This window comes from Brachyhypopomus gauderio, unplaced genomic scaffold, assembly GCF_052324685.1.
Source record: "Brachyhypopomus gauderio isolate BG-103 unplaced genomic scaffold, BGAUD_0.2 sc129, whole genome shotgun sequence".
In the NCBI taxonomy this organism is placed as follows: domain Eukaryota; kingdom Metazoa; phylum Chordata; class Actinopteri; order Gymnotiformes; family Hypopomidae; genus Brachyhypopomus; species Brachyhypopomus gauderio.
In genome coordinates, this window is record NW_027506950.1 from 44,847 (window position 1) to 69,506 (window position 24,660).

General features: G+C 43.3%; 1 protein-coding gene across 3 annotated transcripts; it reads right to left on the minus strand.

The window, feature by feature from the left end:
• Window positions 1-2: 2 nt before the first annotated feature.
• On the minus strand, window positions 3-5,867 carry LOC143499003 (nondiscriminating glutamyl-tRNA synthetase EARS2, mitochondrial-like). 3 transcript variants are annotated; one of them, XM_076993942.1, is made up of 9 exons: window positions 5,569-5,867; window positions 5,113-5,268; window positions 4,767-4,956; window positions 3,102-3,574; window positions 2,770-2,878; window positions 2,117-2,270; window positions 1,908-2,038; window positions 729-856; window positions 3-285 (listed from the first exon to the last, which is right to left on the minus strand). In XM_076993942.1, the coding sequence occupies exons 1-9, from the start codon at window positions 5,777-5,779 to the stop codon at window positions 146-148; spliced, it is 1,692 nt and encodes a 563-aa protein (XP_076850057.1). In that variant the 5' UTR covers window positions 5,780-5,867; the 3' UTR covers window positions 3-145. The 3 variants fall into 3 exon arrangements, with proteins under 3 accessions (XP_076850057.1, XP_076850058.1, XP_076850059.1); XM_076993943.1 differs by having other exon boundaries at window positions 721-856; XM_076993944.1 differs by lacking the exon at window positions 3-285 and having other exon boundaries at window positions 746-856; window positions 1,865-2,038.
• Window positions 5,868-24,660: the final 18,793 nt, after the last annotated feature.

Below are 24,660 nucleotides of genomic sequence, written 5' to 3' on the forward strand. Positions count from 1 at the left end.
GCTATTGGCCCTCCCCCAAACTTTATTAAAAAGATATTAAACACATTTGCTCCTTGTATCTTTACATACGTCATTACATACGTCATGAAACAACTGTTTCCATACACAGAGCTCAACAAGAACTCAGTATTTACACACAACAACTTTATTGTGTACAAAACACAACCGTGTCGTAAGTTTGGAGAGCAAACAGGCTGTGAGTTAATGTTGTAGAATCCTCTCCAGGCGACAGCATACTTCCTGCTTCCCCAGAGATATCATGATCTCGCTCACACCTGGTCCCTGCTGTACGTGAGAGAGAAGGAAACACTGTCAAATTAGTGTTAAGGTGTGTATAGGTGTGTCTGTGTAAGGGTTTGTGTGTTTGTGTGTGTAAGGGTTTGTGTGTGTGTGTGTGTAAGGGTTTGTGTGTGTGTGTGCGCGTAAGGGTTTGTGTGTGTGTGCGTGTGTGTAAGGGTTTGTGTGTTTGTAAGGGTTTTTGTGTGTGTGTAAGGGTTTGTTTGTGTGTGTAAGGGTTTGTTTGTGTGTGTGTGTGTGTGTGTGTGTGTGTGTGTGTGTATGTAAGGATGTGTGTGTTTGTAAGGGTTTGTGTGTTTGTGTGTGTGTAAGGATTTATGTGTGTGTGTGTAAGGGTTTGTGTGTGTGTGTGTGTGTGTGTGTGTGTGTGTGTGTGTATGTAAGGGTGTGTGTAAGGGTTTGTGTGTTTGTGTGTGTGGTTACCTGCTCACCACTAAGTGCCAGACGGAGGATCTTCATGACTGAACTGTATTTAGTTTTCTTCAGTTTTTTGACAATAAGCTTCAGTTCAGCAGTCAGAAACTCTGCAGTGTACTGATTCCCACAACCCTGTATCACCCTACACACACACACACACACACACAAAAAACAGTACAGCAGTCAGAAGCTGCAGTGTACAGATTCCCACAACCCTGACAAGAACACAGGTGCAAAACTAAACACACACACAGTAGTGAACACACATACACTCACTGGCCAATTTATTAGGTACACCTGTCCAACTGCTCATTAACATAAATGTCGAATCAGCCAATCACATGGCAGCAACTCAATGCATTTAGGCATGTAGACATGGCCAAGACGATCTGCTGCAGTTCAAACATCAGAATGGGGACGACATGCCAGACGGGCTGGTCTGAGTATTTCAGATCTGCTGATCTACTGGGATTTTTATGCACAACCATCTCTAGGATTTACAGAGAATGATCAGAAAAAGAGAAAATGTCCAGTGAGTGGCAGTTCTGTGGGTGCAAATGCCTCGTTGATGCCAGAGGTCAGAGGAGAATGGCCAGACTGGTTTGAGCTGATAGAAGGTCAACAACCGAGGCACACAGAAGAGCATCTCTGAACTCACAACACATCGAACCTTGAGGTGGATGGTCTACAGCAGCAGAAGACCACACCGGATGCCACTCCTGTCAACTAAGAACAGGAAACTGAGGCTAGAATTTGCATAGGCTCACCAAAATTGGACAACAGAAGATTGGAAAAGCGTTGCCTGGTCTGCTGTCTCGATTTCTGCTGCGACATTCAGAAGTACTCGAATGGCCTCCACAGTCCAATAGAGCACCTTTGGGATGTGGTGGAACAGGAGATTCATGGATGTGTAGCTGACAAATCTGCAGCAACTGTGTGATGCTGTCATGTCAATATGGACCAGACTCTCTGAGGAATGTTTCCAGTACCATGCTGAATCTGCCATGAAGGATTAAGGCAGTTCTGAAGGCAAAAGTGGGTTCAACCCGGTACTAGCAAGGTGTACCTAATAAAGTGGCCGGTGAGTGTACATTTGCTAATATGGGAATTTCACATTTTTGTATGGTGTTAGTTGTGCCACGCCCCCTACCCCCAGGATGAATACATTTGCATGTTACTGGATGCAGCCTCACTGTATGGTGTGAGCAAGGATGTGTTGCACTTCTGAACTCATCTCCTCCAGCTGTTGCTGGGATACAGAGGGGCGGAGCCACAGGTATGAGTACATTGGAGTGAGCAGGTCTTTCAGTGAGGTGATGTGACCCTGTGTTAAAGAGTTAAAAACATTTAAAGACTATGGTAGACAAAAGGCAGGGATAAAGTGTTACTTAGGCAAATTTACCTTCCTCATATGCAGCACCCTCTGGATGTAACTGGGCTCCAGAACACACTGGTCTCTAAGCAGACTTCCATAGGTGTGTGTGAGGTGATCCTTTAACTCATTCACCAGGTGGCAGCATAAACCTTCATCTTCAATCCTTCTCTGCAAGTGAATCCTGTACACATAGATGATATAAGGACTATTGTAACTCACTATTGACTGGAATAAGTCAGGCCTCCATGACCCGTCTACAGCTTGTGCAGAACACCGCGGCCCATTTTTTAACTGGTACAAGAAGGCGAGAGCACTTAACGCCAATTTTAGCTTCTCTTCGCTGGCTCCCAATTCACTTAAGAATCCATTTTAAAGTTCTGGTATTTGCTTTTAAATCTCTTAACAGACTTGCCCCATGCTACCTATCTGAACTATTACATTTATATGTTCCATCTTGGTCCCTTAGATCAGCTGACCAGATGCTTTAAACTGTTCCAAAGATAGACAGACACTCAAAGGTAGACACTCAGAACCATGGTTAGTAGAAAACCCTAGAGATGTATTTACATTTCCTTGTTCAGCATGTTGTAGAGGGCCATATCCAGTGTTAGTATCTGTCTCCTCTATCTTGGGCTGACCTAGCAACTTATTTATGTGTGGGCTATCTGTTGGGCTATGACCTGTTGAACTCAGGAAGTTTGTCCAAGTCGAGTAGAGCAGAATGCGTCGTGATCTTCGACACATTAAACTCACTGATAAGATCATCCAGCCTCCGGCCCAGACGATTACCTTGAACACACAAATCAATGCCAAATTCACAACACACAACTTACTTAAACACAAACATACCAGAAATACATACAAATTTAGAATAATAATAATACACATACTAATGAAATGACACACACTCCCTCAACCTCTACATCCCTGACTCCTTTTCTGATTCACTCACTTAACTACTGATCCCTTGACTCATTATTTGACTAACTCAGTGTTTTAGTCAGTGACTCACTGTTGAATCCAGATCCACAGTGAGTAATCAGGTCTATGAGTGCTTCGGGCAGCGCCCCCTGCTGTTTGAAGTGCTGGATATAGATGTCTCCCTGGCGCTTGGACAGCTTGCTGCCATCACGGTTCAGTAGGAGGGGCAGGTGGGCGTATGTGGGTGGAGTCTCGCCCAGGGCCTGGTACAGCTGCAGGTGTTTACAGGTGGATATAAGCCACTCGGAGCCACGAAGTACGTGAGTCACACGCATGTGTGTGTCGTCCACCACACTGGCTAGGTGGTAGGTTGGAAAACCATCAGCCTTGATGATCACGGGGTCACCCTCGACTTCCGCCACATCATGCCTCGTCCAGCCAAACACCATGTCCTCAAACGCTTCGGAGTTCGGAGACAGCCGGAAACGGATCACATGGGGCACGCCAGCAGAGAGCTTCTCCTGTACCTGGGTAGAGTTCAGCTGCCTGCATCTGTTATCATACCTGTAAAAGCAAAGAGTGTGTCCACCAGTTACCAGTGGAAGAGAGTAACACACACAGCTCTGCTCAAACACCAACCACACACACAGCTCTGCTCAAACACCAACCACACACACAGCTCTGCTCAAACACAAACCACACACACCGCTCTGCTCAAACACCAACCACACACACCGCTCTGCTCAAACACCAACCACACACACAGCTCTGCTCAAACACCAACCACACACACAGCTCTGCTCAAACACCAACCACACACACAGCTCTGCTCAAACACCAACCACACAAACCACACACACAGCTCTGCTCAAACACAAACCACACACACAGCTCTGCTCAAACACCAACCACACAAACCACACACACAGCTCTGCTCAAACACCAACCACACACACAGCTCTGCTCAAACACCAACCACACACACAGCTCTGCTCAAACACCAACCACACACACAGCTCTGCTCAAACACCAACCACACACACAGCTCTGCTCAAACACCAACCACACAAACCACACACACAGCTCTGCTCAAACACCAACCACACACACAGCTCTGCTCAAACACCAACCACACACACAGCTCTGCTCAAACACCAACCACACACACAGCTCTGCTCAAACACCAACCACACACACAGCTCTGCTCAAACACCAACCACACACACAGCTCTGCTCAAACACCAACCACACACACAGCTCTGCTCAAACACCAACCACACACACAGCTCTGCTCAAACACCAACCACACACACAGCTCTGCTCAAACACCAACCACACACACAGCTCTGCTCAAACACCAACCACACACACAGCTCTGCTCAAACACAAACCACACACACACACAGCTCTGCTCAAACACAAACCACACACACACACAGCTCTGCTCAAACACAAACCACACACACACACAGCTCTGCTCAAACACCAACCACACACACAGCTCTGCTCAAACACCAACCACACACACAGCTCTGCTCAAACTCCACAGTAACACGGTGTTTTGCGTGTGGGTGTGTGTTAGTTACAGTGGTGTTTTGCGTGTGGGTGCGTGTTACCGTGGTGTTTTGCGTGTGGGTGCGTGTTACCGTGGTGTTTTGCGTGTGGGTGCGTGTTACCGTGGTGTTTTGCGTGTGGGTGAGTGTTACCGTGGTGTTTTGCGTGTGGGTGCGTGTTACCGTGGTGTTTTGCGTGTTACCGTGGTGTTTGGCCATTGCGCAGTGCATCCCTCTTCAGGAGCTCAAGTCTCTGATTGGTGCAGAAGCAGTGGTAGGCGTGGCCTGACTCCAGCAAAGTTGTAGCCGCAGCAGAGTAGAAATGTAGTCGCTGGGACTGCACATATGGACCATACTGGCCCCCACTGCACACACCCTCATCAGGAGGGATACCTACACACACACACACACACACACACACACAACATATGGACCATACTCACCCCCTCTACACACACTCCTCAGGACGAATACACACAGTGGTGTTAACATGTCGGCAATTTGGTAGTAGTGGTGGTGTGATGTTGCTATAGTGATGTTCATGAGTACCAGCCCACTCCAGCATGTGTTGGATGTCCTGTGCTGCCCCAGGAACAAGGCGAGACTGGTCTGTGTCCTCCAGACGCAGGACAAACGTCCCGCCCTGCTGCCTGGCAAACAGGAAGTTATACAGTGCTGTGCGCAGACCACCCAAGTGCAGAAACCCTGACAACAAACAAAACACTTTAAGTGTGTGTTCACTAAGACCATCAGTGTGTGAACCATTTAATAACTTATTAAATAAGGGGGGGGGGGGGGTCCACATTTGAATGTTTTGTAACGCGTCGCGAAACACACACACACACACACACACACACACACACACACACACACACACACACACACACACACACAGTCTCTTACCCGTGGGACTCGGCGCGAAACACACACACACACACAGTCTCTTACCCGTGGGACTCGGCGCGAAACACACACACACACACACACACACACACAGTCTCTTACCCGTGGGACTCGGGGCGAAGCGGACTCTAACTTCGTGCTTGTGTCCACCGGGAGCCGTGGCCGGTACCGTGTAGGTTCGGGCGTGTTTATTCCAGTGAGAGCGGGTCGTGGAGGTCGTGGAGACGCCGTTTGCAGCGTTAGATGTTCTGCAATACAGGTGGAAGATCCCGCTGAAACCAAAGCGGCTCCGCTGTGAACACATGACCGCCATGATCCGGGAGGATCAAACACACCAGCTCGGACTCATTTAAGACACCACAGCACACACACAAACACACACTGGTCTCACGTATACTCCAGTATCACTGGTCTCACATATACTCCAGTATCACTGACCAGCGTGGTTGACAGCGGAACACGTACCGGAACTGACGTAATCCTCACATTTCAAAACAAATGTCCTTACTCTGTTTCGACATGCTTCAAAATAGCAATCACCTTGCCTCACAAATGGTATGATCTGCTTTTCTTTCCCTACCCTTATGGTGATAATTTTCTGTCAAAAAAATAAATAAATCATGACATATTCTGCAAATATTATACTATTTGCAAACAAACACAAAACAGTGTACAAATAAAAATTCGACTTACAAATACAAAATGCAATTGTTGTAAATTCATATGTGAATTTCAAACAAATGCAGAGCTGCTTTGTAAAACATCACTCAACAAATATAATATATAAAAACATTCCCACCTCATGATTCTCAAATACGTACAACATGTTCCACGACTTGTGTGATTTGTGGATTACGTTACCTTTGGCACACTTGTAGCAAGATCACCTTTTGTCGAGATTTTCTCACAAATACACACTGCCGTCAAATACATTGATCATGAACAGTAGGTGGCGCTGTTGGTACACTTTACAAAACGTGACTGCACAAGAAGCACCCAGCTGACTGTGAGTGAGCTCTTGATAATGAGCAATCAACAGGTGAGTGTTTCTGTATTTTTGCTGGTCTGATAGTAAGCACCATTGTCTGTAATTTAGCCTTATTGGTGACTCCTAGCTCATTCTTTTAAAACATCCCCTCAAAAATAATATACCATTACCATAGCCTAGAGTTACCTGGAGCTAGTCGTTAATAGGTGAAGTGGGACTGTAGGCTAGGCTAGTTAGCTAGCAATCAATTAAAGTTAACCTGTTTGTGCAGTAGCACCGTCTACTGGGTAATATCATAATATTATCAAACATTCTTAAAACACAATACTATTTTCAGTCATCTTCATACAACTCTTCGTGAGAAATCCCATTCTGAACACGTGTTTACACATAACTTGACTCTCCTTAAATTGTTCTTTTAAAAAGTCTACAAAGTAAGAACACTTCATATTTTGCCATAGAAAATTCATTTAGTATCAAAGCATCAGTGTCACTCTTTCAAACAGCATACTGAATGTTAGTAATATTTATTAGTTATTTGTTTGCTCTCGTCATCGTATAAAAACACACTTTCATTTCCTTTGTTTAAAATCATTTTTGAGCTATCGGTGATCATGCAACATAGTTCTATATACTTTAATTGGTTAATTGGTTAACAGGTGTGGTGCTGGGGTATGGAGTCAAATTAGGGTCTTTAATGGTGACGAAAAAAAAATAATATCGCAAATATAAGATTAGCATTTTGCATTTTACGTTCCTAATTTGTTTCTGCAATACTTTCCCTCTTTTGCGTTTCTTTCTTTTCTTTGCGTTTCACATTTTATGTTGCTGCTTTTGTTTTGCAATACTTTCTCCCTTTTGCGTTTCTTTCTTTTGTTTGCGCGTCACTGCTTTTCTTTGCGTCTCGCATTTTACGTTCCTAATTTTTTAGACATCAGGTGCCAAAGCACCACCAACTCTGCCCTTTATCAACGAAAGTGCCCTTTTAAAACTTAGTTTAAAAATATATACATATATTATTATTATTATTATTAACATTTTACTGAGGTCGGTTTGAAATGATCTTTTGAAAACCTGAGCGAATAAAAACAATGCCCTGAAATGCGCCACCACGTCGCACACACCCGACCTCTCTCTTCCTTTAACACCAGATGCCTGCAGCAGCAGTTCAGTTCAGCGAGTGGAAGGAAGCTGAACTGACGCTGAACGTTCACAGCACGCCTTTCGCTCTTGGCCACGCCTCTTTCCCCGCCCCCACACAGAGGGTAAAACCGGAGCAAAGAAAAGAGAGAAGCGCAAAAAAAAATTATGAACGTAAAATGCGAGACGCAAAGAAAAGCAGTGACGCGCAAACAAAAGAAAGAAACGCAAAAGGGAGAAAGTATTGCAGAAACAAATTAGGAACGTAAAATGCAAAATGCTAATCTTATATTTGCGATATTATTTTTTTTTCGTCACCATTAAAGTCCCTAATTTGACTCCATACTGGGGTAAATGTTGAAACTGCGTTGCCAAAACGGTTCAGAGACTGTGTCGTATTATTGATGTTTTTGTTGATGATGCTTGAAACAAATTACCTCACATTAGTGGTATGTTGATTACTGACAATTCCTTTATATTGCTTTTGTGGGGAAGTTGGGAAGATTGTGGGTTATGCTGAGGTGTATTTTCTTCTTTAGCAATGCTGTGAGGATGAATGAAGAAGACTCTGTCTTAGTTGTCAATAATAAGTTTATTACAAAAGTAACAGCATCAAATCAAGCACCATGGTCTTGCTTGAGCGAGGTCTCGGGCCAATTATGAATCTCCTCTCTCGAACACTGCAAGTCTACTCATATTTATATGTGAGTTAAACAAAGGAGTCCTCACATCTGTAAACCATCATACATATTGATAAAGGAAGACGTGATAAGCCCTTCTTACCTCCAGTGTTATGTAAATGAGGCATGTGTCAGCTGTGGGTGGTTGCTGTTGACACACCTTTCAATACACACCTTTGGCTGCCTCATGAGACTGCGAGCTCTCTTGCAAGAAGAAGTCTGCTCATCTCAGGATATGTTTGAGATTTTATTTGTGAAAGGTTGAAATAATGTGAAATTGACACAAACATAATATTTGAATTATAGTGGCTTATAAGTGGCATTTTCATCAGTCAAAATAGCTCTGATTTTTTTTTACCTTATTTGAAATAGTTTTTGTCTTTTGAAAAACTGCCAGTAGGTAAATATATGTTTACATAAATTTATACAAAAAAAATCCTCAGCTACTTATCAAGATGGTACTTTTTGCACTCCTACCCCAAGGGGAGGCCAGGGTTTTTTCTTCTCCATCTGAGTCAATGGATCTACACAGTTCACACTATCACCAACCCCCCCGGCTGCATGTACATAACAAAGGAATGGCCTAATGGGATGTGAAGGTGCGGCGCCCTGCTTTTGACAGGCTCTTGGTAGCTGCTGGGGGGATATGGAAATGCTTGTAGTCCTAGTGCTAGACCCCCCATTTCAGGCCTATAGTGAAGTACACATAAGGAGCAATGCATTTCATGTGCATCTGGACTTGTGAAACATTTCTCACATTTGTGAAAACACATCAAAGCTCAGATTTCCTGTATTTTGCATTGCCAGAAGATGAGGCTTAACTTGTCCAAACATGTGATCATGGTGAAAAATAAAAATGACATGTAATCAGCTGAACTCCCATTTCAGCTAAAGGTATGCTTACGGGAGTAATCACCACACCTTACAAATCTGTTTAGATGATTTTGCTCTTTCAAATTATAACCAAACATCACAAGTTTTTTGCTAATATCAAAACCTTTTTTACTCTCCTTGTTTCCAACCACAATTCCCAGCAGCTATAGTTGTGTGAAGTTAATAAGCACATTTCCGGCTTCTCAGGATGTACCACAGCACTAATCAATTTTTTTTGGAAGGCATATGACCTCTTTCAGGTGCCAGATACTAGGTGCATGAGAGCTTATTTTGAAGATATCCCATTTTGCTTTAAAACAGGTGAAAATACCACATCTTGGCTGTCTAAATGGGCATAATGGCAGGTTGTAGAATTTTACTGTTGGCATTTATCATGTCAATGGAAGTGTTTATTTTGGCTTTTAAGTTAGTTGTTGGTGGAGAGAAGTTGCAGGACGGCACTCAATCCCTTCTTTCAGAGAATACATGTATGATATAACAACACTCACAACTAATCTTCAATATACTCAGTGGTTGCTTGACTGATAATCTAAAGCTAGGTGTCATGCACAAAACAAAATTACTCAGTGGACAGGGAGTCAGGTGATGGGGGGGGGGGGCACAGTTACATTTTTGTTACACCAACAGGGTATGCAATAGCAAAGTCGTCTTGAGAACAACATAAAACCTTCATTTGGGAGACTTCTAGGGGGTCTAGGCATATGTATTCTGGTCCACCAATGCAAAATACAGAAAATCTGAGCTTTGATGTGTTTTTTCTCAAATGTGAGAAGTGTTTCACAAGTCCAGATGCACATGAAATGCATTGCTCCTCGTATTTACTTGATACCTTTGTGTTTATAGGTTCACATGTTCAGTTGCACATGTTTAAAAGTTGTACACCATGACTTTTATTTTGAAAAGAAGTCTTGACACTGAAGCGCTTACGGACTAACATAAATTCTTTGTCAATTCATAGATGTGATCTTTTCACATCTTCTAAATTTATCTTTATTGAAAGCCATTGTGTGGGGATAAATTCACAATATGCATAATAGGTATCTATCGCATACACATCTGATTTCTTTAAATAATGAGCCCAATCTTTCGTCTGGCGAATGGCGAATATAGAACGCTGAACCAACTTTACCGCGGTCCCCTGAAATCCCCTGTAAGTTGTTGAGCGGGGGGGGGACTCTTTGAATTCCGGGAGATTATATGTGACTCGCAGGCATCAGGGAGCCACTACCGAAATGCGGGAGACTCCCGCAGCTTCAGGGAGACATGGGATGGGAAAATTCAGCAACTCCCAGCAGCAAAGTGACAGTAGTACAGAGTGACAGTAGTGCACAGAGTGACAGTAGTACAAAGGACAAGACTCCAAACTTACACAATACATATATACATATAGAATATAAGCAAAAAAGAACTATAACCAAAAAGTGTATTGTTATCGAGAGCAGTGCTGATTGTACAGTCTAACTGCAGCAGGGGTGAAGGATCTCCGGTAACGCTCTGTAGCACACTTTGGGTGATGCAGTCGGTCACAGAAGGTGCTGCCCAGAGCTGATAAAGTCTCAATTATGATATTATGATCAATTGTGATATTATGATCAATTGTGATATTATGATCAATTATGATATTATGATCAATTGTTATATTATGATCAATTATGATATTATGATCAATTGTGATATTATGATCAATTATGATATTATGATCAATTGTTATATTATGATCAATTATGATATTATGATCAATTGTGATATTATGATCAATTATGATATTATGATCAATTGTGATATTATGATCAATTATGATATTATGCACTGTCACGATGACACTGGAACACCAGCTCATGTCCTCAATGCACTCAAACGAGAAGAGTCTTTACTAGCCAACTCACCTCAGGCTTAGTTCAGTTATTTGACAAGTTAGAGGGGAAAAACGGTAACGGTCGGGGAATGAGGTTTAGATAAACACAGAGCTAGTCAAGTTAACAAAAAGACGAAGCACATTGTTAGGTTAGCAAGCTAAGTTTAACCTATTTTAAAGGAGAAAATCAAGACGTGGTAACAAATAAACTTACGAAAATATCTTTCATAAACAATGTTGGCTTGAAGCAAAAATAATTACGTTACCCAGGGTTGCCAACTTTTGACGTTCGCTTGGAGTGAGATTTTAACCTGGAGCCGGTGGCGAGTGTATTTTGTTGAGCGGGGGGGGGGGGGGGGGGGGGGGTCTAACTATTTTCAAGAACTAGTAGACGAGGTAGTAGACGGGGTAGTAGACGAGTAGTCTAACTATTTTTAAGAACTATTTCTTAGTCTCAGGAGTAAACTATGGTAGCTAGATTGATAAACAGAATATGCTTTCTTACATTAGTTAAGTGAACCTGCAAATTGTATTCCTCCGTGTTCTTCCGAAATAACTGCTGCAGATTGCCAGCTTGAAAAAAGGAAACTGCGTGCAAAGTAACTTACTTATATTACTTCGTATTCACACAAACGTTTGTAAGTTTAATATTACTCAAATAAAATGATTGTGCTTTTCATTAATAAAATAAGTAGATTTTATTCCAAACATTTAAAAATAACATTAACACAAAAAATAGCCACAAATTCAAGAACTCTATTCTCTTAAATAAATTTCACATAATACATTTGTATCAGATCTACTGGACATCATGACGGAGGGTACATGAAAACTCCTGTTGATTTATAACACCATGTCGTCCAGATGTTGAAACATGAATGAATCACAATTCTGTGCATACTGTGACCAGCCAGGTTCCCCAGTTCTTACAAACACTCTGCCATATCACGCAGGGATCTGACCCTGTCTCAGGTGGGGCAGAGACTGCCTGTTTCATGTACTCTAAAATGCTGGAAATTTTGTTAACTGATGTTGCGACCCCTGTTGGGAAAGCAAACAACAGCCCTGTTCCTATCTGCAGGCCCGTCCACGGGTCCCAAAGATGACAACCCTGGTATTACTCAGGCATCTGTGTGTGACCCAAACATAACGCCTTTATCTCTGCAGGGTGCCTTTAATGTGAATTGAATGAAAGACGGGCGCTATCATCAGCAAATAACAGCACTCATACCAGTCCTTTGGATGATGGCCCACATGTAGCCTGCTAAAGTCTCTAGAGACACATTACCTGGAAAAACAATTGTCCTATTGTTGTGTATGGCTGAGCATTTGGTTGTGACATTACCTAGAATCATAGTAGTTAAGCACTGTGAAACTCCTACAGTTGTGCCCTTCAGATTGTGTGAGCATAGGCACGTGTCACCTCGACACTGTGGTATGTCAGTCTCCCCTTGTGATAGAAGTTCTGTGTTCCTACAGCTACATCCTTTAGGGCTGTCCTGGTTCTGAGCTAATGGCCATAAGCAAGCAGATTTTGCATGCCTGCGGGAGGTTCATGCGTACCTGTAACATTCTCTAACATGTGGTGTGTCAGTGGAACAGAGAGCTTGACAGATACAACAAGGCCCTTTGACCTCCAAGTTTTGTTTTGAAATAAGCTGATGCACAGGTTACAAAACCCTGTCATTGTTTGCTCTGATTTGCAAGATTGCTCTGTGAACATCAATGTGAGTATGTGTGACCATAGTAAAGTCTACTTGTTCTTCTACATATCTAAGGTCTTCTTTATCATATGTGTCCTTCAGAGTGTGTACTGTTGTTTTGGGAACTTGTACCGTTATTGTGACTTGTGAGCAGTGGTTCCTCTCCTGCAGGATGGCTAATGCCCCCCCACTTTATTAATGGGAGCACTGCTTGTCACCCTCCTTTACACTATATTGATTTCAACCATGTTCGGTTTGTAAATCTGAACGTTGTTGTGCATGACGTTGAACGGACACCCGTGTTCCTCAAACTCAGGTTTACAAATCCAGGTTCATCTTTGTCTAAAAGCACTGATACACATACTGAGACATGTGTTGCCGGTATTCATTGAGCCTACTCTTCTCGGGTTTGTTTGCTCTGGGACCTTCCTCCAGTGTGTCCAAGTTGCTCTTTCAGCTCTTTTATCTCTGTTGTGGTCGTCAAGAGGATCTGGAATGGGCCTCTTCCCCTCTGTGTCTTCCAGCTCTTCCTTCTGAAGTCCTTCACCACCCCAGTCTCCTGGTTTCAGGCCGTGCTGCACTCCCTTCAACGTCCTTGGCAGGGCCTCCTTCATAGACCTGTGAACTTGTGATAAAGTAGACAACAGGTTCACACAGTAATTCAACATTTTCGTTGTACTCGCTTGTGGCACTGATGGTCATTCTCTCTTCATGCCTGTTGGAAGTTCATAAAAACAATTGTGCGTTTTGTGAGTAATTTGTGAATATTGTAATTTGTGTAATTGAGTAATTTGTGTTATACATGTTATCCTCCATACACACATCATACACATTCATACTAATCATCCCTCCTTTTTGACACGTGTCAATATTTCATGCAGGGACCCCTATCCAGTCTGCTGTGGGAGAATTATTGTCAGTACATTTAATACACATGATGTTCTGTTGCCTCGTCTGCAGTGTTAATTTTGACAGCAATTTTTGATTTAGTTTTAGTCTTAGTCTTCCGACTAAAATGTCATTTAGTTTTAGTCATAATTTAGTCATTGATTTGTTTTTAGTCTTTGTCTAGTTTTAGTCGACTATCATTAGAATTTAGTCGACTAATTATCAAAAGAATTTAGTTGACTAAAATATAAATGGTGTAATAATCATTATATACACTTGCACAAAATGAAACATTTTATTAACCAGTTACTGAATATTATTGTTGTATATGTGCAATATATACAAAATATATTGACCTGAACTTATAGTTATTGAGCATAACAATAACAAAACATTGATGACCAGTAGGCCCGCTCTAGCTAAAAACATATGGAGTTATTTATGAACAATACATATTACATTCTATATAAAACTGGGTGCCGTAAAAACAGCAATGCCGTAGCCTGCAGATGTCATTTCATTTGTCGTATTTTTCCCAACATCATTGTCCCACATGGTTTACACACCGTCTGCTTTTTCTCAAAGTCAAAGTAGAAATGTGTCCATATATCGCCGCTCATCTTTCTCCCTGCTGACATTGTTGAGTTAACTTCGAGTTGAATTTCATGAGTGACCACAGTTTACAGGCTGGTTTGGTCTTCCCGGGTTGTATGCGATGTGAAGACGTTAGTTCTGATTGGATGGTTACCCAGTTTGTCCCGCCTCTCCGTGTACGCTAAAGTAGTTACGGTTGGATCTCTTCCTAACTTATCTCCACCTTTCACTAAACTAAATGAGGTCTGATTGAATGTCTTCGCTGGCCAATATTTTTGTCTCGTTTTTATTCGTTGACGAAAATGTCCATTAATTTCGTCATCATTTTTATCCCTTTGTATAGTTTTTATTTAGTTATCGTCTCGTTTTCGTCATGAAAAAAGGTTCGTTGACGAAAACTATGACGAAAATTATTCGTCAACGAAATTAACACTGCTCGTCTGCACACTCATTTCCTAGAGAGACAGAATTCTTGTTGTTAGTTTGTACATCATATTTACACACTGATGTTTGTTTCAGGAGGAGGAGCATCGACAAGTTCAGCTATTAATTTGTGATGTGTGATCGTCTTGCCCTGTGCCATTTTGTATGCTCCAGTTGGAGCAACCAGTTCAGCTGCCTGTGCTGAATAATGCTCTGGCAACGCTCCTGATTTGATTGTGTTGTGTTGTAAAACAACTGCATATCCTACACAATGTTTTACTGTTGCTGTGTCTCGCAATGCCGGTCCGTCCACAAACGGCTCCAAGTCTGGATTATCTAAGGGAATAGTAAGCTACTGGTCACAGTACTGTACGCAGTGTACCATCATGTGGTTGTAACGATACAAAAGTCATACAACTTTACGTCTCATCTGCTGTTTGCATGAATGGGAGATCTGGATTAGGCCCAGTGTTGGAATTTGCTGTAATGCTCTCTTTAGCTGTTCAAAGGCTTTTTCTGCTTCTCATGTCCAACTAAGTGCACTGTGGGCTAGTAAGCCCCTCCCATGAGCTACTGTGTTCAGCAGGGTCTCGAGGCATGCATGGTCTGCAGTAGGAGCACATTCCTAAAATATAATGAATTGCAATTTGGTCCTGGGCCAGTTTGTTGACTTTTGAATGTTTTAAATGGCTATCACTTTCTGGGATAGATAGATGACCCAGGAATTAGATTTTAACCTGCACACATTGCAATTTGGTTTGTACAACTTTGTGTTTTTTGGCTGCTAAATGCTTTAACAACTTAGTCATGTTGTGTTGACACTGGCCTCATATGGCAAACATTACTGAGCAGAGATTTAATTCCAACGACCGCAGGCTGCATTGCAGTGCCTCAGCACCTTGGAAGGGGAGGTGACACAGGTCTACTGTTATATCCAGGTCTACTGTTATCTGCAGAGTGGCACAGGTCTACTGTTATCTGCAGAGTGGCACAAGTCTACTGTTATCTGCAGAGTGGCACAGGTCTACTGTTATCTCCAGGTCTACTGTTATCTCCAGGTCTACTGTTATCTCACAGGTCTACTGTTATCTCCAGAGTGGCACGGGTCTACTGTTATCTCCAGAGTGGCACGGGTCTACTGTTATCTCCAGAGTGGCACGGGTCTACTGTTATCTCCAGAGTGGCACGGGTCTACTGTTATCTGCAGAGTGGCACGGGTCTACTGTTATCTGCAGAGTGGCACAGGTATACTGTTATCTCCAGAGTGACACAGGTCTACTGTTATCTCCAGGTCTACTGTTATCTCCAGGTCTACTGTTATCTCACAGGTCTACTGTTATCTGCAGAGTGGCACAGGTCTACTGTTATCTCCAGAGTGACACAGGTCTACTGTTATCTCACAGGTCTACTGTTATCTGCAGAGTGGCACAGGTCTACTGTTATCTCACAGGTCTACTGTTATCTCCAGAGTGACACAGGTCTACTGTTATCTGCAGAGTGCCACAGGTCTACTGTTATCTGCAGAGTGGCACAGTCTACTGTTACCTCCAGGTCTACTGTTACCTCCAGGTCTTCTGTTATCTCCAGAGTGGCATTTCACCCAACCCTCCTGAGAGCACACACACACACACACACACACACACACAAGTAACACCAATGATCCTGAGAGCGCACACACACACACACACACAAGTAACACCAATGATCCTAAGAGCAAATACGCACACACAAGTAACACCAATGATCCTGAGAGCACACACACACACACACAAGTAACACCAATGATCCTGAGAGCACATAAACACACAAGTAACACCAATGATCCTGAGAGCACACACACACACACACACAAGTAACACCAATGATCCTGAGAACACACACACACACACACACACACACACACACACACAAAGTAACACCAATGATCCTGAGAGCGCACACACACACACACACACACACACACACACAAGTAACACCAATGATCCTGAGAGCAAATACACACACACACAAGTAACACCAATGATTCTGAGAGCACACACACACACACAAGTAACACCAATGATCATGATCAAAAGCGGATCATTCGTTTGCACCAGGCGGCGTGCTGCTTCTAATGCTTATGTGACTCGTTTGCCATCTGTTATGTCGATACGTGATAGTTGTGCTCACTTCGGACCATGCTTTAAACCAGGGGTAGGCAACCTTTGAGACATGGAGTGCCAACTTTAACATGTATAGTCAATGAGTGTGTCACTATCAACAAATAAAATTGGAGTGGGCGGGGGGGAGGGGGGGGTAGCGAGTTAAAATTGTTGACGGGGGGGGCGGTGAGGGGTTGTGTGGCGAGTGTAAATTGTTAGCGGCGGGGAGGTGTAAATAAACACAAATTAAGTATTATATCACGATCGATCGCCAAGTATAAACACCTCCGCCGCTCGCGCAGGTTCGCGCGATGTGTGCGGAGTTGCGCTACGGTCACTCCTGAAAGTATAACAGGTTTGCCAACTCTCACGCATTGAGCGTGAGACACACGCCATTGACTGTCTTCACACGCTCTCACGCCCAGTGATGCCGCTAACGCGTTACTTAGTAACGCGTTACTGTAGTCGGACTACTTTTTTCAGTAACGAGTAGTCTAACGCAACTACTATTTAAAAACTAGTAGTCAGATTAAAGTTACTTATCTAAAACATCGTGCGTTACTATTTCTGCATTTCGGGGGAACGTAGGTTATATTTATTCATTCTTATTTTTTGGCTACACGTTTCTTACGCGGTTACGTCATCTCTGCTCTGCGGCGCCAAAGTCAGATGGAAGGAGAGGTTCGCCTTTAGCAGCTGGAAATACAGGCATTATTTTGATTTTATTTCGGCTAAGGAAGACAACATTAAGGTCCGTTGTACACTCTGTCCTGGCGACAGAGTGCTGTCTACTTTCAAAAAACACAACGTCAAACCTGAAAAAAAACCGGGGCTTGGCGGCGAACGTAAATTGTTACCGGGCGGGGTGTAAAAAGGACTAAATTCAGTATTATATCGCGATCGATTGATCGCCGGTGGTTGGCGCCAGATTGAACTAGTAACTCATTGAATCATATATGTGGATCAGAGGTAAATAAACTAGATTTTTTTTCGTCGTGAGATATCGGAAGTGTGGCGTGTAAGCGTGTGAAGACAGTCAAATGCGTGTGTCTCAATGCGTGAGAGTTGGCAACCCTGTAAGTGGGCGGAGTTGAACAGAAAGACTGTCTTATTTATTTATTTAAAAAACATGTAAGCCTATTTCAAGAAAAAGTTTACAAATGCCAGTGTCATTTTTGATGTTCTGGTTAAAATACATGTCAATAAAGTGAGTATTAGCAGAACTGGTAGTCATTTTCATGTTATAGGGGCGGGGGATCAGCCTCTGCTAAAAGTAACTAAAAGTAATCTAACTTAGTTACTTTTAAAAGCAAGTAGTCAGTAACTTAACTGAGTTACTTTTTAAAGAAGTAGTCAGTAGTCAGTAGTCGGATTACTGTTTCAAAGTAACTATGGCAACACTGCTCACGCCATACTTCCGATTTCTCACGCCAAAAAAAAATCTAGTTTATTTACCTCTGATCCATATCTATGATTCAATGAGTTACTAGTTTGCTCTGGAGCCCCCCCCTCCCGTCAACAATTTACACTCGCCACCTCCACCAGGTTCAAATCTCACTCCAAGCGAACTTGAAAAGTTGGCAACCCTGTTATAATCCATAATTAACAATCCAGCCTTGACACGGTTTATGTCACATGCAGCGCCGTGCGGCCGTTACGGTTATTTAAACAAATTTAAACATGGGTCTGTGGCGGGAGCTGAATGCAGAGCGTTGAGGAGCGATTTCGATTGGAGGATCGTGCTCCCTGTCTGAGATTTTTAAATATTTTTTTGCTGATGCTGGTCCAGCGTGTCGCATGCCAGTGATTATGCCTCGGCGTGCCAACGGTGGCATGTGTGCCATAGGTTGCCGACCCCTGGTTTAAACCCTATATAGTAGTTTAGCTTTCTGTGGACTTTATTTCTGAGGCATTCTGTCGTGGCTGTTCGTTGTTTTTTTTTTGTATATATTATGGTTTTGTATGGTGCGTGTCCAGGTCACCCCTGGATATATGTGTATATATGTATGTCTATCACCTGTATATAAATCACCTGTATATAAACTCATATCACTATGCGCTCTTGGTCATATGTGTAGTTGATCATACGGATTAGCTGTCACTAGAGAAGGTTCACAATTTTTCATCAGTGTTATGGGCCCAACCTAGACTGGGTCGTAACACTAGGTTTTCATCAATTATATGTTTACATATTGCACTGTGTGCACTTTTAAGGAGCAGTTTTTCAATCTTGTTATACTATGTATATTGTGTATGCTGTGTATAATGACAATAAAGGCTTTCTGTTCTATTCTATTCTAACCATGAATTCTGTTTTTTACCCATTGAGTTTAAGGAAGTTGCAGCGTAGCCAGTGTGTCATCTCCCGGATGCAGGACAGCAATATGGAAGGACGGAAGGAATCTGTTGATTTGATATTGAGGTAGATCTGAGTGTCATCAGCGTAGAAGTGAAAATTAAAGACTAAAGGAATGGATAATATTGCCAAGAGGTTGTAGTGATACATCTTCTGATGCATAGCTAGGGCACATCATCAGTGATGTTACCTGAGGTCATGGGGTGTTTCGGGTCTTTCAAACATCGTGCACCCTCGCTGAGGCGACCCAGCCAAGGTTTATCAGGCCTCAGCTTGTGCCCTAGCAGCACTTGACAACGGCTTCCCTCTCCTTATCCAGAGCCACCTAGAGGCTTTCTCTGCTGTGTGCAAGTGTGTCCTGATTAGATTTGTCTTCTCTGCTGGTAAGGTAGGCTTGAGTTTTCCAATTTACTTTTGGGCTTAGACTGCTTGTTACCAGGTTGTTTTGCTGGTTCTAGAGCTAATTGCTATTACTAGTTTCAGGTGTGGTTTCAGGTTAGCCCAAGGTGTGAAACTGCTGGGAGTGGCCTTACTAGCCACCAGGCAGATATATTGAGAGGTGTACAGCAACTAGACATGTTACTTCCTCTACCTCGTCCCATTCTACATCAACACAGAGGCAATCGTCCTCAAAGTATTTCTTTCTCTCACTTTACCATCAAGGTACTACATTGCTGCACTTTAAACGTGTTTTTCAATACCCGCTCTTTCATCCCACAGAGCCAGACATGCCCATCGTTACCGCAAGAAGCGCAATGCAAGGAATCTCCTCCATCCCCCAAGGTCGTCACATTCTCAGACCAGGGTGATGGGTGGACTCTGGAATTGCCAATCTGCGGTTCGGAAAGCTGACTTCATCGCAGCCTTAGCATCTCATCATTCACTGCACTTCCTGGCTTTGACTGAGACCTGGATCACTCCTGAGAACTCTGTGACTCCAGCAGCCCTATCCTCTGCCTTTAACTTCTCCCACTCTTCGAGACAGACTGGCAGGGGTGGTGGCACAGGTTTGCTCTTGTCTAGAAAGTGGAACTTCACTCCACTTTCATTCTCACATCTCTCTATTTCTTCTTTTGAATATCATGCTGTTACTGTATCTTTCCCCACTAAACTGCATATAATTGTCATTTACCGCCCTCCTTCTCTTCTAGGTAACTTCATAGACGAGTTGTATGTTCTTCTGAGTCTCTTCCCCATTGATGGAACCCCATTGATTCTCCTTGGTGACTTCAATCTTCCATCGAACAAGCTGCAGTCATCATGTCTCGAACCGCTGCTCTCATCCTTCAACCTTGCTCTCAACCTGACCCCTCCAACGCACAGAGCAGGCAACATCCTTGACCTGATCTTCAGCAGACCGGCCCCAGCGCTGGATATGACAGTAACCCCCATACACTGCTCAGATCATCACTTTCTATCTTTCACATTCTCCCTTACTGCTCTCCCTGTCAATGCTTCTCCTTCAGGCTTGTCATTCTCTCGACATAACCTGCATCCTACTCCATCTCTCACTCATCTCTGGCTTCAACTATCCTTACTACCCTTCCACATCCTGATTCCTTTCTATCTCTTTCCTTGGATACAGCTCTCTGCGATGGTCTTGAGCACTTGATCATGACGCCATCAGTATCTGCCTTCCCCCAGAGCTTTCGGGCAGCAACTGAATATGTGCTCGAGGGTCCCTCTTCTTTGGCAAAGGGGGCAAGCAGGAGAATCCACCAGGCCCCAGCAGTGCAGGTTGGATGGGCTGGAGATACATCATAGATGGCCTGGACCAGGAACTTGATGCGGTGTGACTCTGCACACCATAGCTCCGCCCACGAGATCTTCCTCTCTACAACTTGCTCCCATCTAGTCTAAGCACCTTGCTTCCTCATCCCCACTGCTTTGCTGGACCTCTCCTCCTCCACCGCTGCTCTCACCTCCTCCTGGACTAGTTGCCTCCGCTCCGGTCCCTGAGCCTTATCAAACTGGATGGAAGGGGTGGTTCCTAGTCCAGCCCTGCCTCGGGATACTTTTCCTACCAGGACTCTGTGGCGCAGACGAGACTCAGCCTGCTCCACTGCAGTCTCTGCTCTCCACTTCCTGCCAGTCTTCACTGTCACTCCTGCCCCAGCTACCTTTGGATCTGCAGACTCACGATGTTGCAACACCTCCTTCACACGCAAGACCTTAAACTCCACCTCGATGGATTTCAGGGGGAGTGTCAGTTTGCAGGTGTTTCCATGTTGCTCAAATTCCTTGGCAGTCCTAACCATCTCCTCAGGTAGCGACTGACTCTCCTTTCCAGATGTGAGATAGTGGTGATCGGGAACTCCTAGAGCAGCAGAGGCCACAGTATCCTTGGCAGAATCCCGTGCTGATAAATCCACACCCTGAATTTTCCTGGAAGGTCTGTCTTGTCCACCTTCATCAGCCATCCATCTAGCTCTTCACAGGTATTCTTGATAGAGGCCTTGTCCCTGAGACTGCTGTCAAAAAACTTTCCCAAGCTTTAGAACGGCTTCTCTGAGATTGTCGGGATTGGTGTTCCTGCGATAGAGAAGCGGAACTTCTCTACTACTCTGCCTCTCCAAGACCAATGATCTAGATTTGGATGGTTTGAATTACATCCTGGCCCATGTCATCAAACTCTCCAGTCCTGCTAAGAGCCATCTGCCTCCAGGCACAGACTCCGTGGTAACTGATAGGTCGTCCATGAAGGCATGAATTGGTGGTTTGCGGACCCCAGACTTGAACTTGGGACCTCTACACTCTGGCTCTGCAGCTTTCACAAGCATATTCATTACCATGGCAAACAAGATCACTGAGATGGTGCAGCCTGTGATGATTCCCCTCTCCAACCTGTGTCACTCCGATGTAATTGACCCTGCAGAGACCCTCAGACTGAGGTCTCCATAGTACTCCAGGATGATGCCTTTTACTCTGCCTGGAACATGGTGCCTCTCCAGGGTCTCAAAAACCAGCTTGTGTGGCATTGAGCCATAGGCATTGGCCAGGTCTTGCCAAAGCACCACCAGATTGCCCTTGTTCTCCCTGGCCTCCCTCAGCAGCTGAGTGACCACTCCAGTGTGCTCTAAGCACCCTGGTACCCCAGGGTTGCCCCCTTTTTGCACAGAGGTGTCGATGTACACTGGGGAAAATAAGTATTTAGTCAGTCACCAATTGTGCAAGTTCTCCCACTTAAAAAGATGAGAGGCCGGTAATTGACATCATAGGTAGACCTCAACTATGAGAGACAAAATGTGAAAAAAATATTGAGAAAATCATTTTTCTTAGTAATCACTGTACCTGTTCTTCAAGAAGAAATCAGCTAGTCGCTTAGCAACAATACTGGAAAAAAATCTTCCCTTCAACACTGAGGAGCGAGATTATAATTGGCTGATGTTCTTGGAGTCTTCCTCTTTGGGCATCCATACACCTTCTGCAAAATGCCACTGGCGAGCTGTTTTGCCCTTCCTCCAGATAATAATAATAATAATACATTTTATTTGATGGCGCCTTTCTGACACTCAAGGTCACCTTACATAATAACAATAATAAGAATTAAGACAGAGAAAAGATACAAATAAATTAAAATAATGGAAAAAATAGACAGAAGATCAGAATCATACATTAAAAGCAACTCTAAACAAGTACGTTTTCAGACCTGACTTAAAATATGTAATAGAGTCAGAGTTTCTTAAATCGGGTGGTAAGACATTCCATAGCCTAGGAGCAGAGTTACTAAAAGCCCTGCCCCCCATGGTGCTTAAGCGGACAGCGGGAACAGACAGGTGAGTGGAGGCAGACGATCTCAGAGATCGTGAGTGAGTGGTAATGTTGATGAGATCTGTTATATACGGAGGTGCAAGGTTATGAATAGCTTTGAAAGTAAGAAGTAAAATGTTGTAGATGATGCGTTGCCTAACCGGCAGCCAGTGCAGCTGTTGTAAGACAGGAGTGATGTGGTGAGAAGAGGGAGTTCTTGTAATGATACGTGCAGCTGAATTTTGAACCAGTTGAAGTTTGTGAAGTGATTTATGTGGTAGACCAAAAAGAAGGGAATTACAATAATCTATGCGGGATGTAACAAGGCTGTGGACCAGAATAGCAGTAGTGTGGGAGGAAAGAGAAGGCCTTAAACAATTGATATTTCTAAGGTGAAAGTAAGCAGATCTGGTAATATTGTTGATATGTGACTGAAGTGATAAGGTACTATCCAGGATGACACCCAAACTCTTTACCTGAGCAGAGGGAGAGACAGAACAATTATCAATGGTGAGAGAAAAACTGTTAGCTTTGGATAGATTGGATTTAGTGCCAACAAGTAAAACCTCAGTTTTATCACCATTTAATTTGAGGAAATTGAGAGAGAGCCATGTTTTTATTTCAGCTAAACAATCTGTAAGGAAGGGCAGAGGAAGATTGGAAGTAGGCTTACTTGAGAAATAGAGCTGTGTGTCATCCGCGTAACAGTGAAAGTTGATATGATATTTACGGAAGATGTTACCAAGGGGGAGAAGATAGATTATGAAAAGAAGGGGGCCTAGGACAGAACCCTGAGGCACACCAGAAATTACAGGAGAAGGTTGAGAAGTGAAGGTTTTGAGCTGAATAAACTGTGTGCGGTTTGACAGATATGATTTGAACCATTGTAACGGTGTGTCAGTTATGCCGATGGAGGACAGTCTATGAAGAAGAGTGGAGTGACAGACAGTATCGAAAGCAGCGCTCAGATCTAAAAGAATAAGAATAGAAATTTGACCGGAATCAGCTGTGCAGAGTAGATCATTGGTGACTTTAACAAGTGCTGTTTCTGTGCTGTGAGAGGAACGGAAACCAGACTGAAATTTTTCATAAAGATCATTGTGTGACAGATAGGAGTGAAGCTGAGCTGTTACAACTTTCTCAACTATTTTTGAAATGAATGGGAGATTGGAGATAGGGCGTAGGTTATTAAAATCGGTAGGATCAGCACCAGACTTTTTTAAAATTGGGTTGATAGCTGCAGTTTTCAAAGCCGCTGGTACAGTCCCAGTTGTGAGAGAAGAGTGAATGATTGCAGTAATAAGAGGAAGCAGGGAAGAAAGACAGGATTTTACCAGTTTAGTGGGAAGAGGGTCCAGTGAGCAGGTAGATGGCTTAGCCTTAGTAATGAGATCATAGAGTTCTGAGGTAGGAGGAAGAGAGAAAGCTGAGAAGGATGTAGAAGAAAGTAAGGAAAAATTAAAATAATTAGGGATAGTCAATGTAGTAGATGGAGATTCGAAAGACTTGTAAATCTTCTTAATTTTCTCATTGAAAAATGACATAAGAGAATTGCAGAAAGAAGTAGAACAGAGATACGATGGAAGAGAGTCCGGAGCTTGCAGTTTTTTTATAAAATGCATACAATGATCTAGTGTCTCCATTCATAGAATTAATTAATCCAGTATAGAAGTCTGATTTAGCCTGTGATAGTGAGTCCTTATAGTGAAGCATATGGTCCTTATACATGTCCTTATGAACGGATAAACCAGTTTTGCGAAACAATCGCTCATATTGTCGTCC

Bases quoted from the DNA above. Each gene is read 5' to 3' on its own strand.
- LOC143499003 (XM_076993942.1), bottom strand. From the start codon at position 5,779: ATGGCGGTCATGTGTTCACAGCGGAGCCGCTTTGGTTTCAGCGGGATC. The intron at 4,957-5,112 runs GTACTCATGAAC...GTGTGTGTGTAG, and splicing joins ACACATGCTGGAGTGGGCTG to GTATCCCTCCTGATGAGGGT. The intron at 2,879-3,101 runs GTGAGTCACTGA...TGTGTGTTCAAG, and splicing joins CTGTGGATCTGGATTCAACA to GTAATCGTCTGGGCCGGAGG.